Raw genomic sequence first — 23,513 nt, 5'->3', positions numbered from 1 at the left:
GTTTTCTTTGTTCAATTCTTGGTCTGTTTTTCCCCCAACCTCCCAGAAACCAGACATATGAAAATCAAATGAATCACTGCTCTGGCTTTGCTTAGAAAATTGAACTGACAAGAAGACTTAGTGTCTATTAGCCTTGGGCGGGGAGGGGCAGGAGGAGTCACAATGATTGTTTTGGAGCTCCATCAGCATCCCATTTACCCAGTTCTTACTCTCTCTCCCCATATGGTTAACTAATTAGGCCTTTTTTTTGTGTTATGGGCCATAGCAACTTGCAAGGCTGCCTTTTAGATTCTGGATGTATCCTTTTAGTTTATACATTCTCAGTTCTGGACCATAGTAAGACTTCCTGTAAACAAAACAAACCAATCACAAACCACAATCTGAATTGAATGGTGGTGGGCAAGTTACACTTACTTTCTCTACTCCTTGAGCCTTTGATGATGCCATTAGTTCAGCTAATTACTTCCTGTAATGAATGTTATATGCTAATGAAATGAGAGTTCTTCGAATGCAGCATAAGCTGGGCACAGATTTTAGCTATCATTGTTGACAGACATTAGAAGGGTCTGAAGGAGTGCGTGCAAGTTACCTCAGATAGATCAGAGTGGACAAACGGCTGCCTTGTTTGTTGGCTGAGCTTGGTTCATTCAAAATAACCAGTTTCTGACCTCTTCTAGCTAAGGGGTGTGTGTGGGGGAAGGGTCTGTATGTTATCGAAACTCATCACCCTGATCACCGTGTAGACAATCAAACTGAAAAAGGCATGAAGTTCAGGACCAAGTAACATTCATATTTTGCACAAAAGCCATCCAATCAACTCATGCCAAAATAAGTGCACACCTGCAAACCTCTAGTGGGAGAGAGTTAAACTGTGGTTGAAGAGGCATCAGAGTCTTTCTGTTTCTCCACACAAGTCATTAAGGCCTCACCAAGGAAGTGAATAATCAACAATGGCTCCCTATTTCCCCAGTTTTGACAGCCCCCAATCTGCTCTCACACTGTGCTCCTCAGTAACAGGACCCAGGGATGGAGCAGCCGGTCATTCATTGAAAAGATGCACGTGTGCCCTTGCATCTGAGAATTTCTTCTTGGTGCACACCACTGGCAGGAAATAAGAAGAAAATCTGTAGTCAATAATGGCAAGATTTTAAGTATGAAAACATAAAAAGTCTGCATATGATTAAAGTGCCTGATGATTTCTAGATAAAGTGGTCTCTTGCCTGCTGTCCAGAGTGTGAGTTTAAGTAAAAGAAATGTAGGCTCTATTGTTATTTCCATGGTTTCTTTTTAGAACCCTTCCTTTTCCCCTTTTTATACTCAAGTTTAGTAACTGAACCCTACTTGTTCAACCCAGGGCTTAGGTACTGGGACTATCGGTGGTGTCGTAGTCTTTTGAAAACTGTGCAATAATTCTCCGAGCAAGTGGATTAGTGATCTTCAGCAGTTCGGCTGCTGAGGGGCGGGACCTTGGAGTTGGCTTACTTCCCTTCTTCTGTAGCAAGGCCTTGAAATCATCGTTTCTGCCAGCATCTAGGCTGGTACTGCCGCTTGACCCTGCAGAGGCAACTGACTCACTAATTGGAGAATCAGCTGTGTTCCTTATTGGTGAGTGGGAGCTCGGTCTGCTGCCTCCAGCAAAGGCCTCACCGGGCTCCTTCCAGCCAAGCAACTTTCTTTTGGACCTAAATAAGAGAAGTTTTGCTTTGAGTGAATTCGTGTGGTGGACATTTCCTAATGCTTCATAAAACTTCATGAATGCCAGTGACATGATCTGGGAACTTCTATGCAGCAGCCTTGCAAGCAATCATACTCACCAGCTTTCTCTTTCACCATTGAGTCCCTTTGCTCCCTTGTCTGGCCCCATCTACCTTCACTTTCATTTTCTTTTTAAAAAATATTTTTATTGATTTCAGAGAGGAAGGGAGAGGGAGAGAGAGAGAGATAGAAACATCAATGATGAGAGAGAATCATTGATCGGCTGTTTCCTGCATGCCCCCTACTACTGGGGATTGAGCCTGCAACTGGGGCATGTGCCTGACTGGGAATCGAACCGTGACCTCCCGGTTCATAGGCTGACACTCAACCACTGAGTCACACCAGCTGGGCAACCCTTCACTCCTTTCAATGCCTGCAGCTGGAGTCATTGGCCTGTGCCTGCAGGCTCAGTCCTGCCCAGGTTCTGGGACCCAAGAAGAATTTAAGGAGTCAAGGCTAGAAGCTCAGTGACTCTGAATCAAGACAGCCTGGGAGCTGATCCTGCTCTGAACTGGTGCTCTAGCTCCAACAACTGGGTCCTTTCCAGTTTCCTCCCCACCAAGCCCCTGTTTTGTGCCCCTGTCCAATAAATGGGTCCCCATCTGGTCTCCCTTTGCCTAAGTTCTTGCTCTGATACTTGGCTTGATGCCCCACTTCACTTCTTGATAAGATTTTTTGGTACAAGGAATTCTATGAAGGGTTAAATGTCTCTGATTGCATACAAAGCTGTAAGAGAGCAGAAAGTGCCACAATAGGTCCTGCAGTTGCTAGGAGACAAGGGGCCTCTCTCTTGGCACCTGGTCCTCCTTTCCCTGCCCCTCCTCCACTACATCCAAAGATGTCAGTGAATTGGCGATGTGAGGCCCTGGACTGCTTTCACATATGTGGGAATCTGGAGTTCAGTATCTAGTTTCAATTCTAATGGCTGCTTAGGGTAGCAGTTTGTCTTTTAGTATAAAAAGTGAAGGTGATTACAGTAGGAATTAAGGAAATTGGTCCAGACCTGTGTATCACAGTAAATAAATCTTCAGTTGTACGTGAAGCCACAAACACATCATCATAATCTTCCGCAATCCATTCAGCTGTTTTATCACTGATAACACTTTTTTCTTCAGTACTTGGTTCCATAGTACTCCCTAGGTATAAGAACCAGAAGTAATTATTTTGACCACAATAGTGAGGACCAAGCACATTATTTCATTTGATGTTCCATGCAACTCTGTCCACCCATCTTCTGATGGGTGCAGGACAGAGACTCTTAATGTCTCCATTTTGCAAAGAACATGATGTTCAGAAGGTTAGTGATTTGGCCAAGGTGAACTCAGTGCTAAAGATCAAGTCTGGGTCTTTATTCTCTCATGCCTCTTCTGTTACAATAGGTTGATTGAGCATTTTCTTATTTTAAATGTGTCATTTTTAAAGATCAAGGAACTGAGAGCAATTAAGCAATGATTCAACCAATGGATGGGAATGTGACCTTTCTGAATCTCAGAGGGAGCCTTTGGAGTTTAAGGATGAATATTTTAAAATTACCTGTGGCTTTGATTTGTTTGCACATTTTAGTCACAATGACTTATTTTATGTTGAAAGTCCAAATCAACTTAAGGAAGGCCAAAAGATTTTGGTGTTAAGAGTTCAAAAAAAGAGTGAGAAACATGGATGAACTTGTTTATGCTAGGTGAAATAAACCAGTCACAGAAGGGCAAATGCTTCATGATTCCACTTATATGAGGTACCTAGAGTAGGCAGATTCAGAGACAGAAAGCAGAATGGTGGTTGCCAGGGGCTGGAGGGAGAGGGCAATGGAGAGTTACTGTTTAATGGTTGTAGACTTCAGTTTTGCAAGATGAAAAGAGTTCTGGAGATGGATGGTGGTGATGGTTGCTCAACATTGTGAAAATAATTAACACCACTGAACTGTACACTTAAAAATGGTTAAGGTTTTAAATTTTATGTTATGTGTATTTTGCCACAATGAAAACAAAAAGAGACAGGAAAAAAAATAAAAAAATATGAGAAATATTATCTAGCCTAATCTTCTTGTTCCAGAAAGAGCTAACCATCCAAGAAAGTGAGCTCCATTTCCTCTCAAAAGCACTAGGAAAGTCTGCTGCTGGTAACATATTGCATTGCTTCAGAAGCCTGTAAGCCCACCACGGCACTTGACCTCAGCCTGGGAGAATATGAGTCCCATGCAAGAAACTAAATTCAGTGTGGCTAGTGAAAAGTACTGTACAGTGATGTAGAGAGTTCCTAGGGCAGGGGATGCATGCCTGATTAGGTAAATGGTCTCCTAAGGTCCCAGGGTGCTAAGACCTAGTTTAATTTCATTACCTCTGCACTGGGGGTTCCAGAGTAGGCTGCCTCAAACTGAGCTTTGAGATCTACCCCTGGGTCAGTCCCAATCCCCTGATCCCAAGGGCAGTGAGGCCCATTTAGAGTAACCCAAACCCTCAAGAAGTGCCCCTACTAATTTGGTCATCCCAGGGTCAGGATCATGAGGCACTGGCTTCTGTCTCTGGCACTACATTCTCACCATCATCTCTCCTGGGATTGAAAGGAAAAACCATCAGATAGTTTACTAACCTGGAGGGCTTGCCTCCCTTCCATCATCAGCCTGTGGTGTGGAAGTTGTCCTTGTTGTACCAGATGATTGCAGGTGGTCACCAGTGGGGGGACACTTGACATCTTCTTCCAGAGTGATGATGGGGCTGACAGGCAGCCTTGGTTCAGCAACATAGGCCTCCATTTGAGCTGTGGGTGAGGTGAGAGGCAGGTATAACACGCTGGGCTTTTTTGGTACAGGAGGTGGAATCTTGCTTTTCTTCTTCTCAGCTTGTTCCTGGCTCTGGAGGCTAATTCTTTCAGGCAGAGCTCTCACTTTCAGGCCCTCATACTCTGTACTTCCCTGGAGAGGTTGCTGTGTTCCTGAGCAGAAAGCACCAGAGGAACTGGCAAAAGGTGTAAAAACAAGAGATGAGGGTGCTGTTGACTCCCCTGGGCTTCTGGCCTCAGGGAAGCTGGAGAACTTTGGTTTCCGCACCACCGTGTAGGTGTCTGGAGGGAATGGCCTCATGTATTGAACTGAGCTCTGAGGGGTCATAGCCAATGTAGGCAAAGTTAGTGGGTACTCCTCAGGGACAGACTGTGGCCTGTGGACCAAGCTTGGAGGCCTTCGGGCCAGCGGGGGTTTCTCAGCTATGGGAGGTCTCATCTTTCTCTCTAACAAGGTAAAGACTTCTCCCGACTCCTCAGCATAGTCAGGGCTCTCAATGTCATCTTCTGGCTCAGACTTGCTTACTGACCTGAGGCGGACAGAACGTAGGTCAGACTGAGTAACCATGGGCATGACTGGCTGATTGGGGCCAGTTTTCTGGACCAACTTGGCCCCAAAATTTGTATCTGAGTGATGCCGGCTCACCTTGGTTTTGCTTCGTATGGAGATACTCATCCCAGACAGATCCAGGTAGGTAGAAGAGGTCAATGGTAGGTCAAATGATAATCGTGACTTGGAAATTTTCTCCATTGGCGATGGTGGGGGCAGTGATGACTTCCTCTCGGGTACCACTGGACGCACCCGGACACTGCCACTTGGAGGAGGCAAGTGGCCCAGGGTCAAGGACATGGAGACAGTGGGTGTTGGTGTCTCTGACTGGCTGGAGTACCCACTGGAGGGTGACATCAGCCCAGTGGGCCTTCCTGGAGAGGGTACCTCCCTGGCCTCTACCTCGATGGAGAGTTGGGAAGGCGTAGTAGCTCTGGAGATGGAAGGGGAGGCAAGAGACTCTGAGCTGCCCTGAACTTGGGTACACTCAATGACTGTGGTGCCAGTGGCAGTGCTGGAGCTGGACAAGGACTGGTAGGTGTCACCAGACTTCCAGTCAGTAAGATACCAGTGGTGGGAGAATTGTGTAGCTTCTGGGTCTTTGAAGGTGAGCACAGCTGGGTGACCCTGGGATGAATGATGTCCTTGGTGTTCCAAGGAGAGGCAAAGGCTCCTGGACCTCTGGTCCTTGAGTAGTGCTGACCCACCTTCTGGCAAGAGGACTGGTTCATCTTTGACCAGTGAGACACTGCGCATTGGTGGGGAAGGCTTCTTTTTGGCCTTCTTGAGAGAGATACTCTTGGATCTCTGCCTTCTGTGGTGGGCCTCCTGCTGGGAGCTAATGAAGGCAATGTTGTCAGCACTGTTACTGCCCTCAGAACTTGTACTGGCATAAGGCAGGGCACAGGCTTCACTGGACTTCTGCTCCTCATCATAGTCCACATCTGTGGTGCCTGAGTCTGTGGGTACAGAGAGTGACCGCTCCCGGAACCTGCTGGCCCCACCTGGGCCTGTCTCCAGCCTTGAGGTGCCACCAGTCAGAAGGCCAATCTTGAAGGGTCGCTCTGATACTTGCCTTTGTTGAGTAGGGTGTTGAGAGTAGCCAGCTGATCCACTGCATCCTGCTGGGTTATCATGAGTGACAAGGAGTGCAGCAGCCTCCTTAGGAACCAGAGGTGGCAGTGTGTGCAGAGAGACCCATGAATTCCCAGAGGAAGGGTTTTTTCCATATTCATTGACTTGATTGCTCTGACTGGTGGCACTTGGAGTCATATAGGTGAAAGCATCTCCTTTCCACAAAGCAGAGAACGTAGATTCTGTTGGTCCATTGCAAGAACTGGAGACGCTATACACCATTCCCATGCTTTCCATGCCAGGAGGCTTGGTGCCACCACACACCTGGAGAGGTTTGTCTGGATCACTAGAAGGATTTCTCAGTACTGGTGAGGTGATATTTGGGAAACAAGCTTCCTGACCAACTGGAACTCTTCCATGAACACCTTCTGGAACAGAATGACTAGGCTTGATGTCTGAGCTGGTAGAGCAAGCCAACCTGCCTGTGGGGCTGTTGCTGAGACCTGGAGGAGGGAAAAACAGAACTTTAGTGGTGCAGCCAGGGATCCCCCGGCAGCACCAAATTTTTGCCAAGAAGCATTTGCCAACAACATGGACAGAATTCCTTGGTTCTTCCTTTCCATAGATAAGAGTGCAGGGGAAGTTGGGTTCTTGCCCATCATGACATGGTGAGTCATAGGGTGGCCTTGAATTATCCAGATGGCTTCCAAAGACTTTCCAGCTTTGATTATTCCTTTTGGAGCTGAAGTGGCAGGTGGGACTACCTTGGGTTTTCCAGGCCTTTCACCCCAGGCTCATGAAGCCATCACAGACCTCAGAGTTCACCTCTCCTGAGATGAAAGCAGAAGTTTTTGAACTATAAAGAACAGCACTGTGTGACTTTAAGCTCCAGCAATGAATTTGGAGTAAGCCACAGTTGGAAAGCCCAGTCTGGTTGCATTTTTGGCACCTGTCACTTTTTAGCTTTGCAACATGAGATACTTAAGATAATCTACAGATGTGAGGCAATCGTTCAGATGTTCAGAATCCCCAAAGATTTCTCACACACACAATTATTACTGTTCTATAATCATTATTATTAATACTTCTACTGCTATGATAATTTATAGTAACAGTCACCCTTTGTTGAACACATACTATGTACCAGGCACATGGTAGGCAAATTACATACGACTCTAATCCTCATGGCAACTCCACCAGGTGGCATCGTTATCCCCAATTTATAGATGAAGAAGCTGAGGCTCAGAGAGGTTATATAACCTGGCCAAGGCCTGTGCTTTTTGGACAGCACTCATTTAATAGTATAATGGTTCTGCTAAGATGGTTCTTTTAGTGATGCTTCCCTCCTTTAGCTACTTGCCTAAACTTGACATATATGGTTATATTCCAATTATTATGAGAAATAATAACATAATGAATTTATAGCCTGGGAGATCTGTTCTTCATATTTGGTTGCTCCCCTTGACCAAAGGCCCTTGGCTATTTTTTTATTTTTATTTTTATTTTTTTTAATATATTTTATTGATATTTTACAGAGAGGGATAGAGAGCTAGAAACATCGATGAGAGAGAAACATCAATCAGTTGCCTCCTGCACACCTCCCACAGGGGATGTGCCTGCAACCAAGGTACATGCCCTTGACCGGAATCGAACCCGGGACCCTTCAGTCCGCAGGCCGACGCTCTATCCACTGAGCCAAACCGGTTTCGGCCCCTTGGCTATCTTTAATCACCACATTGGCTTTTCAAGATGTCCAAAGCCCCCTCCCCCAAATTATTCTTGCTCCCCATAACCACAATACCACCCGGGTGGCAGGACTGGTGGGAGAGAACAAGGGGAAGGGTCCAGGTAATCAGCTGTGGTGGGGTCACCTTGATCTCGCTGAGAAAAGTTAGAGAATCCAATAATGGTCCGCCTCCGCCTCAGGGTGGACTTGGGGTTCACAGCTGTCTCTGTGTTAAACAAGGAGTGTCGCAAACTTGCATGTTTATCGAACTGCTGCCCTGTAGCCAAAATAAAGACACTTGGGTGCATCTTGGTTTCTGTTTACAGTACAGTGGGAATGGGCCTGAGGTAGAGAGAAGGGATGATGGCAGTAGCGATGAGCATGAGTAGCATCCAGGCAGGTGACCCTTCTTCCACATCCCTCCCAACATGGCCCCAGACACTCAGAGCCCCAAGGCACACATAGGCCTCACCCAAGGTCACCTGTGAGTCTTAGGTAGCTGAGAGCCATGGTTTTCAATCCTGACTACATATCGAAATAAACTGAGCAGTTTTTGAAATTCCAATACCTGAACCCCATCCCAGAACATTGAAGTCTTTGGGAGGAGGGCCCAGGTAGAAGCTATTTCTCAAACTCCCCAGGTAGTTGATTATTCAGATGTACATCCTGGGGCGAGAACCACTGATTTAGAGAGCCAGGTTGAGACTAGATGTTGCTTGATTGTAATCTTTTCTTAAAGAAAGCCTTTAGTCTGACCAGTGTGGTTCAGTGGTTGAGTGTTGGCTCATGAACAAGGAGGTCATGGTTTGATTCCTGGTCAAGGCACATGCCCGGTTGCAGGCTCAATCCCCAGTGTGGGGCATGCAGGAGGCAGCGGATTGATGTTTCTCTCTCATGGATGTTTCTATCTCTCTCTCCCTCTCCCTTCCTCTCTATAAAATCAATAAAAATATATTTTTAAAAAAGCCTTAACGTTGGCCAGAGGACAGTGTCTCCCAGAAGCTGCCTTGCCTCTCCCTTCATCTAGGAAGCAGCCTGGTAGTCTGTCCTCCAGCCACCTTTGATTACATTTTGTCAAAGTTCACCCCTGGGCAGTGACTGAGATCTGTTTCTCTTAAAGCACTGGGTCAGTCTTTGTTCCTGAGGAACTGCTGGGACAGGGTCAGGGTGAGACAGGGGGTGAATATGCTGCTCCCCTCACTGTCTTTCATTCAATAGCTGGCTAACCAAACCCTCTCCTCACAGTTTCACAGCTGCATATGATACCCCCCTCCCACATGTGACTCCATAGACAAAGCTCAGGGCCAGCCTTATTGAGAGTAAGATAGAAGTTTAGAAATAAAGTGCCCACCATCACTCCTCTTTGTACATATCCCTAGGCTGTGGGCTCTATTTTTTGCCTCTAATTTCCTGAGATGACACCAATGGTGCTGGATGGCCCCATATACAGAGAGCGTCACCACATGTGGCCAGAGGTGTCCTCATCATCTTAATCAACTTTTCCCAGCATACCACAAGCCAATGCTAGATCACACGATGCCTCTGGTCCCTTTAGGTCATGAAGTCTTGATTTCATTGGGTTGCTGGTCCTAACTCCTTCTGAAATGACCAAGCTTCCTCCTCTTCCACTTACAGTCAATGGAATGTGGAGCACGAATTAATAATGTGTGTGGTACAAGTGTCACATGTTCCCAAAGCCACGTCCAACTAAGCTACATACATCATTTTCCCCACTTTTGAGGTAGTACTGCCCCCCCCCCTTTGGCCTTTTGGGCCTTGGTCCCTTTCTGTTACTTCCTAAACACTTGCCATGTGTGAGTTGAGGAGACCCATCTCACTAAAAGACTGAGTGTCCACTTAAAGTGCCATCAGGCCCATGGCCTGCACCCTGGGAATGAGCCTACCTTTTATCATCAACACTCTGAACCCCACACTTTCTCTCAGACTCCTATCCAAACATGGATTCTGGCAGAGAAGTTTCTTTTCCCCAACCCAAACATAACTCACAAACTTTAAATATCCATAGACGCTCCAAAGAGCACACAAGTTCATAAAGTTTCAGTTTTCTTTAAGAACATTTTGTTTGCTATCAGATGGTCTCAGTTAGTGTGGAAGTGCTAGTAGAGTGAAGAAAGAGCAGCCATAGCCTCATCTTCTGCATGCCTCCATTCCCTGGCAAGAGCCATGACCTTGACAGTGCAGGGTGAGCCACTAGCAGAGAAAGTCTTGCTCCCTCCCCCAGCATCCAGTGCATTTGGAGAGGATGGTCTGTAGTTGGCATGGGGGGAAGCAAACAGAGGTGGTGCTAAGCAACTCTACCAGAGATGTTGATGGGCACAATGTCAGAGTGCGTGGAACAAGGCTGAAGCCACCGCTTCTCCTCTAGGATGGGCAGAGGGAAGGGGATATTCCAGGCAACTTGCTTGTCGGCTGTGGTAGACAGGCTCAGGGAGGCCTCAGGGGCCCTCACACCTTGGGTGGTAGTCTCATCCTCTCTCAGCTGCTGTTTTGTAGGCTGTTGGGAAAGAAGGTGATGGGAAGGGTGTGCTCCTGACTGGAGATGAGCCATGCCCACAGGATAGCTGTCTAGGCAGGCTGGTTGGAGGCTTCGTCTGGGAGGCAGGAGAACATGGACAGGCTGCCAGGCCAGACACCTACTGTGCAAGACCCATATGGGCTGGGCCTCAGGGTAGCTCTGCTGGTGAGCAGAGGTGAGCAGCAGTATCCAGTGGAAAATGTAAGCAGCTCAAGATCCCCTGTTGATGGGTGCAGGGCGAGCTCTGCACTGGCTCTCCCAGGCAGGGGAAGATGCAACTCACCATAAATACAAACTCCAGACGCCTGGCAGACTGGGGCCTTGGGCTGGGAGTGGGCTCAGGGGCCTCATCAGCAGAGCGGAAGGTCTGCCCCAGCAGTCTGGCCTCTGAATACTGCTCCTCATATTCTTCTGAAAAACAGCACAGTAGATACAAACTCTAGGGGGCCATGGTCAAGTGCCAAGCAGGGGAGGGACCATGAGCCAGGGCTCCTGCTCTAGCTGCCAGGCCTGACTTGCACTATTTCTTTAGGATATTTCCTGGCCTCTGAGCCTCTGGAGAAATGCCTACTTCCTGGGACTATGAGAGCCAAGGAGAAAAGAGAATCAAGAAATTTGAGTTGTGCTGGTTCTGGGACTAAGCCCTTGTCTCTGTGGTCCACACCTTGGAGTGGAGGCTCAGGGTGCAGACACCTTTTGCTACTTTATGCTGAAAGGTCCTCTCTTTGAAGCCCTGCAGTTCTTCAGGTTTTCTGCAACCCTAGCTGGGAAAAGAACTGGGTGAAACAGAAGGAAATTTATATTGGGAAGTCCAATGTGGGGTGCTCCCTTGAATGTCAAGAACTATTATTCAAGCCTCCAAGAGCCTGGCTTCCTGCATCTTAGTCCTGCTGTAGGTGGTGACAGGTCCAGGGGAGTGTAGGTGGAGAGGAAAGGGAGGAAGTGGCATAGAAGGAAGGAGAATTTCAGGGGCATCATCAGGGAATATAAAGGATGCATAAGATTTGAATTGGTTTCATTTAACTGATGAATTCAAAGGAAGGGAAGGAATCCAACGAAATGAAGGAAGTGAGAGTAAGGAATCAACAGGCAGGGCTCTATGCATATTTGAGCAAAGATTTAAGAATCAATGGAGTCAGGAGGGTCCTCAAAGGTTCTCTGGTCCAACACCCCATTCCAGGCTCAGACTTTCTCCTCAGCAGCCCTTAATGTGTCTCTTGAGCCTCTGCATACACTTGCAGAGGAGGGAGCAGCCCTCTTCCCAATGCTGCTGATTCCATCCAAGGACAGTTGGGGCTGTCAGGTGTCAGGAAAGTTTTTCCTTATCTTGAGATGAAATCTGCTTCCCTCTAGGTTCCTCCCCCAGTCCTAACTGTCCATGGAGGCACCACAGAACACACTGACTCTTTTCCTGCATGGTAGCTCCTTTCTTATCTGAACACAAGGCTCATGGTGTCCCTTGGTATCTTGCTTCTCTAAGGTCAGCACTGCCCTGGCAAGGAGGTGGGGGTTATGGCTATAGTACAGTTGGGTGGCCATGTGCCACTTTCTATTCTCCACCAGCGTTAATCTTCATTGGCATGAATAAACGAGAGCTGATAAGATTTTTTTTCACATTTAACGTTCACTCAAGAAATGTCTATTGAGCACCTCTTGGGGATCCAGCCCTGTGCCAGGTGCTTCTGGAAACCCAAGAGACATGGTTCTTTATGTTGACAAGCTCAGTCTGGTCTGGTGGACAAAATATATACCCAGGACTAGTAGATGAAAGAGTAAATGAATGAACAAATGAAAGGAAAAGCAGTTCAGAACTATAACAGTCCTCTTGAACTGGATGGTACAAAGCGCCTCATATGAGTGCTTATGGAGGGAATGGTGCAAAGTACAGAACTCGTATGAAAGGTTTTCTTAGAGGAGGCAAGAATATAACTTTAAAGAAAGTATAAGGATTGGAGTGGGGAAAAGGGAGGAATGTCTTATAGGTTTAGAAAAGAGGTCTGAATGGGACGTGAGGGCTGAAAGGGGGTATGGAGTTTGTGACTTAGCACTGAATTTTTATTTGTATTATTTTATTGAGATATAACTTACCAACAGTAAAGTGCACAAACTTGTGTATAGTTCAGTGAACTTGAACATATGCATGCCCCTTGTAATCTCCACCCAGGTATTTGCAGCTCACCAATAGTCTCTCATAGACCTGAGCTTTAATACTTTTGCCACTTACATTGGGTAAATCCATCTGGTAAATGTGTATTTTTTTCATATTGTAAGGTCTTATCAGGGACCACCTTATTTTTTTCATATTAACTTTAATATTGTGCTTAGCTCAGTCCATGTTCCAAAGGACATGTACCGGGAGTTGATGCTGCATCTCATCAGAGTCTTTCCAGCAGCAAAACACTCTTGCTAAGTCCTATTTTTAGTTGTCACAAAACTGTGCCATGTGGGGAATTGGAATTCCCATTTTAAAGATGACTGATGTGAAGCTCAGAGAGAGTGGATATCTGCATAATGTCACACAGCTAGGTAGGTGTGTGAATAGAATTATATTCTAGCTCTGTTTTCCAAGTCTGGGTTTTCTCCATCTGCCTGGTGGGTGCAGTCTGACTGCTCAGGCACCCTGACTGGGCTGCTTCTCTGGGTCTATGGACCCAGTTTTGCATACTATATGCTCAAAGACAGTGGGTTGGGAATTGGGGGTTAAGTGAGCGCTAGGTGCTGTGTATTGGGCTTGCTTTGGTAAAGCAGTAGCTACCCAGAAGATAATGTGGACGATGTTAATGCAAGAGTAGAATGAGTGAAGCCCAGAGGGAGACTCTGCAGGTGCCTTCTTTGGCTTTCAGTGCCAGGATTCCAAAGGCATGGGTGATGTGGCAAGGGAAGGTCTGGGAAATATGTGGGCCACATTGTGGGAGTCTCTCACCCAGCTGTCTTTGGAAATGAATGGTTTGACCATTTGCCCTGTCTCAGTTTCTGTCCTTTTTTCCCCATGGACTACTGAGCTAAAAAAGAAAAAAAAAAAAAGGGTGGTGGTGGTGGTAGTGATTTAGAATCAGTCTGGAAAGTGACAGATGGAAAATGTGTGTTTTGTTTTACAATGGGTTTTAAATTTTTTTTCTCTCTCTCACTGGTCCCTGTCCTCTTTCTTCAGTGCCTCTCTCAGCGGCTGCGTAACTGGCCTGTGGGTCCAGACAAAGCCCCACACCCTCTCGGTACCTTGCAACAGGCTCTGGAGATTAAGCTGCGCCTCTCGAAGCAGCTCCTCTACACTCGGGGGCCTGCCTGAGGAGAGGAACACGTTCACTGGCTGTCGCCATGACGACCTCGAGTGGGCAGTCGCTGTCGCATTTTCCCGACCTGAGTTAGCTGCAGCTAGGGAAGGAGAGAGTCAGTGAGAGGCGCAGCCCAGGGTGGGCGAGTTGGCCCCTGGGCGCCCACAGTGCCCGAAGTCCCGCCCCTGCCGGTGGCGGGTGGGACGGGGCTAGGCTGAACTTAAAAGGCGGGGATCAGGCAGCCGCAAGCTTTTCCCTCGACAGATAGTGCAGCAGTCCGCTCCTTCCAGCTCCGCTCCGGTGACGCCGGGTGCTGCTGACTCACCGCCTGCGACCTCTGCTGGGCGCCTCTGGGCTCCTGCCGCTGTCTGCCTTTTCCGGTCCTCTGGACGAGGTAACGCGCCCCAGACCCAGCCGCCAGGCCTTGCACCCGCAGCGCCCGCTCGCCGTGCTCGCCCTACCCGGCACCCACCGCTCCCTTCCTGTGCCCCTCCACATTTTGGCCTTCTTTCCGAGTGCCTAGCTCTCTACCCGTCCCCCCGCCCATCCCTACCCCGCCCGCGGACCCAGGGCCCCGGGCGAGTCCAGATGTCCGAGGAGTCAGGAAATCTCAATAGCCTACGCATGGCGAACGTGGCCCTGTGAGAAGAATTAAATGCCCTTCGCGGGGAGAATGCCAATGTGGGCCTTCAGCTCGGAAGAGCCCTGGCGGAGGTGAATTCCTTGCGGGGCAATGTCTCCAGCTTGGTGCGCTGGCCAGTGTAGGTCCTAGCGGAGGAGAACTTTGGGTTCCCGCTCAGCGAGATAGACTCCGTGCCCGAGGGCGAACTGCCCTTCATGCGCTGGCCTTAGACTCCGTGCCCGAGGGCGAACTGCCCTTCATGCGCTGGCCTCCCCCACGCACCGAGCCCGAGAGCGCCTCAGAGGAGCTGTTGGTCAACGCCACCCAGGACTGCAGCACTTCAGAAGGCCAGGTCGACCCTTCCTCGCAGCCCAGCCCGCCCCCGCCGGCGCTGGCGCTGCCCCTGCCCACTGCCAAGGAGCTGCCCCCACAGCCTCCTATGCCGCCTCTGAAGTGGCCTGAGCTAGAGCTCTTTTCAGGCGACCCGGTCTACCTGCCTGAATTCCTGATGCGGCTAGAGACTTTCATAGCCGACCACAAGGATCATTTCCCTGGGAGTGCTGAGAGGGTGGACTTTCTGATCTCCTTTTTCACTGGTGACGCCAAGGACTGGGCCATCTCAGTCACCCAGGAAGGAAGCCCCCTGAATGACAACTTCCCGCGCTTCCTGGATGAAATCCGTAAGAAATTCTGTGGCCCCATCCTCCCAAGTGTGGCGAAAAAGGCCATCCGCAAGCTTAGGCAGGGAAACTGTACCCTGGGCAGCTATGCAGATGCTTTTCAGTTCCTGGCCCAATTCTTGTCTTGAGATGACTGCCGCCTTCAATACCAGTTCCTCAAAGGCCTTTCAGAATTCTTCCGCAAGGAGCTCTTACGGTCAACTGAAATGGCCGACCTGGACGAGCTGATTCTTGAATGTGTGGAGATAGAAAGAAAAGTGCGTGTCCCCAAGCCAATCCCACTCCCTGGGGTTCGCAATATCTTCTTCCCTTTTGCTGCAGACCCTAATGTGGAGGGCAGTGAAGAAGAGGAGCGCTACAGTGAGGATGAAGATGCAGAGGTGCACAGGCGCAGGCTTCATAAGGACCAGCGGAGGTGTGTGAGAGCTATTCAGCAAGGGATAAGGGAGCAGGAGGAAAAGAGGAAAAAGGAGGAAGAGATTAGGAAGGAGGAGGAGGTGAAACAGAAACAGGAGGAGGACAACCACAATGAAGACGAGATAGTGGTGGTGGACGATATAGACGAGGAAGAGGAGGCAATCAGGAAGAAGAATGAGGGTGAGAATAAGGATAAGGATAAGGGCCAGGAACCAGGGCAGGAGCCAGAGCAGGAGCCAGAACCGGAGGAAGAGACAGAGGATGAGGCCCAGGATGATGACCTAGATGAGTTCATGGACGTGATGCTGACCTATGCCAATGCTTCCTTCATCCCAGACTTCTGGCTACTATCATGAAAATTTCCTAGATACATCGACTCCCATAATACAGGCCAGCAGACGGAGGAACCAGAATCGAGTCCCACTGCTGGAGGGCCTTCCAGGTACCAATTCACCCTTCTACAGTTCACCACCACTGATTCGCCGGGCAGGTCGCTTGGTGCAATGCCAAACTCGAAGACGGCCCCCAGTACTATTCCGCCTCACTCCAAGACAGGGAGGCCACCAGGCTTCCTGTGGCCGAATTCGCATGTGAGTGCTGGGGGAGATGGCCACCCAGAACACACCCTTCTACTGCATCCCCTATCCTTGCTATTGCTGCCACACCTTGCCTCCTTTTCTGACTAGTAGTACTTAAGGGAGTTCCAGACCTGAAGAACCTGAAGAAGACCTGTAGAACTCCAGACCATCTTGCAGCCATGACCACCTGGGAAAAGAGGGGTCAGCAATAGTTGTCTTCTTGACTGTGCACTCTGCTCAGTCCTACCACAAGCTAGTGAGCAGGTTTCTGGGCCTATTCCCATAAATGAACTGGTCACACCCTCACATTTCCCCTCTAGTCGTTCCTAACCCTGTGTTCTATGGTTTTATCAACTCTGACTGGCTCACCAAAGCTTCACCCAATGCCTCAATGATCTGCCCCAGTGAGCGAAAGGATGGGCTACACTGAACTCCTAACGCCACTGAGGACATTTACTAGATATAATTGACGGAAAGCAGGATGGGATCTCTAAATGTACCTAGAATGCTACACTTGCTTCATCCTCCAGCAGAAGGGCTCAAAGAGGACCTTACATGTAGTCCATTGAGGGTGGGCAAAGCCACTTGTCAAATGGACATTTCACTGAGGTTTGTCCTTGATTGAGCAAGCTAGTTCAACCTTCCCACAGACTACTGTATCAAGGTCCTTGGACAAACTCACCAAATCTAGGGCCCTCTCTTCTTACCACACTGTCTCCCGGGCATCCCCGGTGGACAGAACCCAGTGTTACCCCTTTCCTTGATGTTGCCTGGAAACTGGGGGAGGAGGAAGAAGAGGAGAAAAAAGCAACAACAACTGAGTTTGACATTGTGAGGAGTGACTCTTTCCTTAGGGATGGCCAGGCCAGGTCTTGGACTGCAGCCCCCAGCCAAAGGTCTTTGCAGGAGACTTGCCATCCTTGGGGTTCACAGATGGCCTAACTGGCCATTCCTTACTGGATCCCGGCCTACCAAGGACAGAGAGGGCCCAAGGCCTGCTCTTTAACTTCAACTTAAAGGATTCCTTAATTCTCAGAAGAGAGAGGAAATTTCTCTCTACAGAGACTGTAGCCTATCAGCCAGGCTATTCTCATGTCTCCCACATGGGGGGGCAAGCCATGGTAAGGCTGGAGAGGGTGACTGCCTCCTAGTTACTCCTGGGACTTCTGGGTACAAACCGAGGGACTCTTATAAAGAGTCCTGCTTCTTTCTGTGGGTCCAGAAACTATGTCACTGGCCACAGAATTCCAGGCAAATCCACTGCTGGCCTAAACTGCCCTCGACACTGAGCCTGGCAGCTGGGCAAGTGCAGTCAAAGTGTCTGTAGTCAGAGGGAATAGAGCAGAGTAAATCAAGCCTCTGTTCCTCACTGGAGTCTGGCAGATAGTCTCACCTCAGCCTTAGGATTTTGAGCCTGGAAGCAAGGGGAAGGAGCTGGAGGATGACCAGTTCGCTGGCTGGTTGCTGGTGAGGTCTCTACTCATCAGCAGAAGGTAAGAATCCCTTTTGTTTATCATAAATTTCTCAGCTGGGGACCAGGGGAGCTGGGTTCCTATTACCTGCTGCTACCTTTTAAAAAGGCTTCCTCCTCCTCCAAATAGAAAAGTAATGCATAATCATTATAGAAAATGTGGAAAATAGAGAAAACTATAAGGACAAGAAAAATCCCAAACATTCAGAACCCCACCACACAGGCGCAAGTACTATTTGCTGCCTTTCTTTCTAGTGTGTTTTCAGTATGTCTTTTCAAAGCTGAGATCATCCTGCAAGCTCATGATCAGCAGGATTTAAAATGGCTGCCACCTATGCAGTCATGCACACTGAATAATTGAGGTATTGTCCTAATTCATTGGATATTTCAGTAACCTGGTTTTCCCCATCCCCACCAGTGCAGGAGTGAACAACACTGTAAAGAAAATTTTGTCTGTTTTTCAGCTATTTCCTCAGGAGAGAGTTCCAGAAGGGGAACTACTGTTCTTCGAGGCTGTGGACCCTGTTTGCTGATGGTCAACACAATGGTCCTACTGCTCATGTCCCTGCCAGAGAAGTGCAAAGGACAGGTGCCTTGCACCCCCACCTCCAGGGACTCCTTGGCACAGGCTCTGACTGTTCCCGTGGTGCTTCTCACCCTAAGACCTTGTAGCCTCAGCCGGGGAAAGAGTAGGTGAGCAATGAGCTGGTTCCTGGGCCTCTGATGGCAAGGGGGGTTGGGTTCCCCTTTGACCCTCTTCCCCTTTCCCAGATCTTTAATATTTGTTGTGATGTGACAGCCACAAGAACTGTAAGAGGAGCTACTGGCTATGGGCACTTTCTTGGGTTGAAAGAGGGGTGGGGAAAACGCATGGAGGGGTATGAAAGCAGCCCAAGGATTCCCAGAGACTCGGGAGAAAACGGGTTGGAAATAAATGTGTTTTTGTTATTGTGTTATTGTTGCATTACTGTGTTGTGAAGATAAGAAATCGTTCTGTATGCTAAAGCTTTCTCCTCAATAAAAATATAAAGGGTGTGTAAAGACGGTGTCTGTCTGGGTTATTGAACAAGCATAGGTGGGTACCCAGAGGCATCAGGCACTTACCAGGCACCTTGCCTGAAACAACCCTATCCTGAAGCCTTGCAATCTTTAGATGAGGAAACTATGGCCCAGTGAGGCTCAAGGGACCTACCTACAGTCATCTGCATTTGTGTCGGAAGGAAGTGGAGGGACCAGGCATCTGAAAAATAGCATTAGTTCTCCACTAACTGGGATATAAAGCTCTAAGTGGCCCAGCTGTACCATCCTATAACAGCGTCCCCCACACCTCTCTCTCTCTCTCTCTCTCTCTCTCTCTCTCTCTCTCTCCACCCACACACACACACATACCCGGGCCCTGGGGAGGGAGGCCAAGCAGGGTGAGGCAGGAGGACCTTTCCACTTTTGGACACTAGGTGGTGCTATATGACACCAGTAAACTAGCAGGTGCAGTTTTTAAACAGACCCACAGTACACACAGAGACCCTCCCAGCAAGATTTCACTGCCCTCATAGCATGTGAGTCAGAAGAAACTGCACCCCATTCTGGGATTTGCTCAAGTTTTCCAGCCATGAATTGGAAATTTATTTCCTGGTACAATGGGTGGGAAGGTTTATTGAGCCCCCTATAAGTATAAGTGCTGAGCCACACACTTGATATCCATTATCCCAGTTCATTTACCCTCATCTTAGAGATGAGGAAACAGGCTTAGAGAGAAGTCACTGGCCCAAGGTTTATAGCTGGTAAGTGGCTCTTTCTTAGCCCCACAGCTGCCCAGTAGTCAGCTCCTCACTGCCTCCACTCACAGGTCCTACTGTCTTCTGGGTCTGCCCCATACTGCCCACCTTCCCTCCAGATGACAGGACTGCAGCAAGAGACAAAGCCCAGTCTCAGAGGCACATTGGCTTTGCCCCTTTCAGGGGAAGGAAGGAAGAAAGGACAGAAGGAAGGAAGAGAGAGGGAGGCAACCAGTGCGTTTCTGACCATGTGCCAGGCACTTTCACCAATATCATCTCATTTCATTCCCACAACAACTCAGTTAGGCAGGTGTCTCCTTTTAGAGCTGAGGGACTTGGATCTTAGAGATATTAGGTTCCACAGTGGACTCAGGTCTGTGTGACTTCCAAACTCACAGACTTTCAACTCTAATCCACCATGCTATTTCCCAGAAAAGCCACTGATGAGCTCAAGCCTTAACCTGACTAGATTCTGGGCCTTTGCCCAAGCAACAAGAGCTGCATCAGGTGCATGATCTCTGGAGGCTCTGGGAGAACCAGCCAGGTGGCAGTTCTGTGCTGCAGAGAAAGACAGGCAGTGGTAGTGCCAAATTTGTGGTGATGAGTTTGCATGAGTGTGTGGCTGACTGTCCTCTAGGGAGGGACAAGGTTGTGGGGCCGTGAGCTGCATCATGAGCACTGGGGCTGCCTGTTCTGCTCCAGGGGTCAGATAAAGTCTCCAGCACCTCCTGGAGTTTCTCATGTTCATTGCTGGCAGGGATCAGTGACCCCAGATTGTCTCATGGCCCATCAGAGCGGGTGGGGGAAAGTAAGAAGAATAGGGTGAGCCTTGCCCAACCCTGCTGGAAGCCCCATGAGTATAGGGAACAGGGTCCTTGATTCCAGTCTGGCCCTGCCACTGACTCCATTTGGAACTTGCATGAGTCCCATTTCTACTCAGACCACAGTCACTGTTGGATCCCTGGGGCCTAGCACATGGCTGTGTACACAGTAGGATCTCAAACCTAGTCTGGTACATAAACGAATAAGTGAGTGAATAAGTTGGCTGCTGAATGAAGACCTAGAGATTGCATGTTAGGGGCATCTGTAGAATGTATGAAGCCTGGAGGACTGGAGGCTCCCCTCCAAAATGGAATCACAATCCAAATCTCCCTAACCTGGAAGGATGTGTTGATATGACCTTTGCCAGGTGCACCTGTGAGATCTCGCAGTCAGGTTCAGAAACCAACTGCGGGAGACAGAGTGGGGAAGATGAGTCTTAGAAGAAACTTGTGGAAAAAGAAATCTGAGAAATTCAGTTGATGGGATTCAGGATGAATCAGCAGACAGGGTGCTAGAAATGCCTATGCCTTCCTGGGATGCTGCAGCAGAATGGGTGGGGGAGGGTGTCCAAGAGATGGGCAGGCCTTGCCTGGGGTCCGGGGCAGCCAATGGAAGGTGATCAGGTTGCACCTCACAGAAACCTTTTTGCATGCTAGGAGTAAGGAAATCCTATCTAATAAAAGAGTAATATGCAAATTGACCGTACCTCTGCTACACCCACAAGCCATGCCCACCAGCCAATCAGGAGCGAGTATGCAAATTAACCCAACCAAGATGGCTGCAGCCACGGAGCTGCAGCAAGCAGGAGACTTGGGTTTCCCCAGCAATGGAGGAAGCCAAGCTTCCCTGCCGCCCTGGCCGGGAAGGCTACAAAGTTTCAATTATAGAAGATAAATAAATCCCAACAAAAATGGCTGTGGCCACGGAGTGAGCAGGAGGTTTGGCTCTGTTCAAGGCTACAAAGTTTCAATTATAGAAGATAAATAAACCCCAGATACCAGGGCCTCCGCTTGGGTCACCAGGGGGAGTGACCAGCCTGCAAACCACCACAGGCCCCTCACCCAGGCCTCCCCACCCCCCAAGGAAACCCCCACCCTTATCTGGGACACCCTTCAGGGCAAACCAGCCAGCCCCCAACTGTGCACCAGGCCTCTATCCTATCTAATAAAAGAGTAATATGCAAATTGACCATCACTCCAACACACAAGATGGCTTCTCCATGTGGTCAAAGATGGCTGCCCCCATGTGGACACAAGATGGCCACCACAAGATGGCTAGCAGGGGAGGGGAGTTGGGAGGGACCAGGCCTGCAAGGGAGGGCAGTTGGGGCCAATCAAGCCTACACAGGGAGGGCAGTTAGGGGTGACCAAGCCGGCAGAGGAGGGAAGTTGGGGGCGACCGGGCCTGCAGGGAAGGGCAGTTGGGGGAGACCCAGGCCTGCAGGGGAGAACAGTTGGAGGGGGACCAGGCCTGCAGGGGAGGGCAGTTAGGGGTGACCAGGCCTTCAGGTGAGGGCAGTTAGGAGTGACCAGGCCTGCAGGGGATGGCAGTTAGGGCAATCAGGCTGGCAGGGGAGCAGTTAGGCATCAATCAGGCTGTCAGGGGAGTGGTTAAGGGGTGATCAGGCTGGCAGGCAGAATCAGTTAGGGGCAATGAAGAAGGCAAGTAGGCAAGCAGTTGGGAGCCAGCAGTCCTGGATTGTGAGAGGGATGTCCGACTGCAGGATCGGGCCTAAACAGGCAGTCGGACATCCCTTGAGGGGTCCCATATTGGAGAGGGTGCAGGCTGGGCTGAGGGACACACACCCCCCCGTGCATGAATTTCATGCACTGAGCCTCTAGTATTAGAATAAAGGAAAAGGAGAAGGAAGAAAAGAATGGGGGCAGTAGACAAGTGACAAGGATGGTGAGGGCCATAAAACTCCTGTTCCCAAGGGATGGGGGAAGAAAGAGAAAATTTTGCTGAATCCACTGTTCCCCTCATTCATTCTGTGAGGAAACTGGCAGTTCAAGGTCACTTGCTTCATTTGCACAATTCTACTGTGAACTCCAGCAGTTTGGTATTTAGAACTCTTAACCAGCACCCTCCACTCACCCACACTGATGGAATCAGAATCTCCAGGAATTTCTATGTCTAAAAAAAAACTCTAAGCAAGTCTAATGCCTAGCCCAGCCCAGTGCAGAAAAGAGTCTTGGGACTAACTAGCTCAGGGACATTTAATGGCTAATTTGGTTCTGAGCCTTCCCTTAGAGCTCCCCAGAGCAGAAACCAGTCTGGAGATCCCACACTAAGCACGCAGTAAGTGATCAAAAAATATTTGTGTAATGACCCCAGCATATCCCATGGTCTGCTGTGAGCTTGCCCCTGCTAGACACATGCTCAGATTGCACCCCCCTGAGAGTGAGGTGACATAGGATGGGTGCAGAAGTCTGACCCTTGGAAACCAGGTTTAGAGAAGCCTAAACCTTACCCTTGAACATCAGAACTGACTCACATGGAGCCTTTGCCCCTCCCACAAAATAAGAATAGGCATTACCAAGGCAAGAGATTACTCCCAAACTGGGGGGTCTCCATCTCCCATTAGCACTTCTTTCATCCTTCCCAGACTAGGGAAAGCTCTGCAGGCCACTTCTCCCCAGGGATTCAACAGACACAGAAACACAAAGCCCAGAGTTCTTAGTTGCCCTGGTAACAGCGGGACTTAATTGTAAGAAAACAGTCTGAAAAGCTTAGGAGGGTGGATATTTCCTTTGACAGAGGGCAGGTTCTGACCTGCTCCTTGAGTCCCTGTGCCCCTTCCTGCCTGCGACACATTGGGATAGAGCTGGGGCCCCTTACCTTAGCAACTCTACTGGGGGTGGGTGAGGGTGACAGAAAAGAGGGTCCTGGCTTTTTATTCTGCTCTTGCTGTATACTGTTAATATGAGGAAGAGGCTAAAATGGAAGGTGTCAGTATGTGGATTCATGGTGATTATCCTCTGAACTGAGGAAACCTTGCCTCACAGGACCCATGCACAACCAAACCTGAGGAGGGCAAGTCCCCCAGCAATTACAGTCCTACCAGTTCCTCACCATGGAGGACACATAAGCCAGAGAGAGTTTTCAGAAGTTCCAGACTTCTACCCTCAAGTTCAGCCCCTCCTTACCTCTCATCTGGACTATTGAAGTAGCCTCCTTGCTGGTCTAACCAACCTCTAGTCTCTACCCCTTCTAATCAACCCACCTTCTGCATGCTTGCGGGGGAGAGGGGTAGGTCCTGTTGCTCCTATACAAAAACCCTTTCGTGGTTCTCCTTCCTCTATTAGAAGACTTGTGGACTGGATGTTGGCATTCTTCACTATCTGCTCATAAACTATGTATGCAGTCTCATCTCCCCATGCCATCCTCTTCCCTCTTCCATTCAATCCAAACCTCAGACATTCTGAATTACTCCCTTCTTCCTTGCATACCAGGGCCTTTG

General features: G+C 49.1%; 2 protein-coding genes across 4 annotated transcripts in view; one reads left to right on the top strand and one right to left on the bottom strand.

Moving 5' to 3' along the window:
- Positions 1-1,111: 1,111 nt before the first annotated feature.
- NHSL2 (NHS like 2) overlaps positions 1,112-23,513 on the bottom strand; it is a gene marked incomplete at its 5' end in the record, with an annotated part of 402,898 nt that continues 380,496 nt past the window's right edge. For 2 of the 3 annotated variants that reach the window (XM_080653228.1, XM_080653230.1), the window contains 7 exons: positions 1,112-1,682; positions 2,759-2,887; positions 4,338-6,657; positions 8,026-8,157; positions 10,200-10,395; positions 10,700-10,827; positions 13,633-13,788. In XM_080653228.1, coding sequence (XP_080509354.1) covers positions 1,358-1,682; positions 2,759-2,887; positions 4,338-6,657; positions 8,026-8,157; positions 10,200-10,395; positions 10,700-10,827; positions 13,633-13,788 — 3,386 coding nt within the window. In that variant the 3' untranslated portion in view covers positions 1,112-1,357. Of the gene's footprint in view, positions 1,683-2,758; positions 2,892-4,337; positions 6,658-8,025; positions 8,158-10,199; positions 10,396-10,699; positions 10,828-13,632; positions 13,789-23,513 lie in introns of all 3 variants that reach the window. The other variant, XM_080653229.1, reaches the window with a different exon arrangement.
- Positions 13,810-18,488, top strand: RTL5 (retrotransposon Gag like 5). Its single transcript, XM_080653231.1, is given in 7 exon segments — positions 13,810-14,330; positions 14,334-14,450; positions 14,454-14,537; positions 14,540-15,115; positions 15,119-15,733; positions 15,735-17,478; positions 17,921-18,488. Coding segments are annotated over 6 exon segments (1,713 nt in total). The 5' UTR covers positions 13,810-14,276; the 3' UTR covers positions 16,002-17,478; positions 17,921-18,488.

This window comes from Plecotus auritus (genome assembly GCF_963455305.1).
Source record: "Plecotus auritus genome assembly, chromosome: X".
NCBI lineage: Eukaryota > Metazoa > Chordata > Mammalia > Chiroptera > Vespertilionidae > Plecotus > Plecotus auritus.
This window is presented reverse-complemented; position numbering and strand designations above follow the sequence as displayed.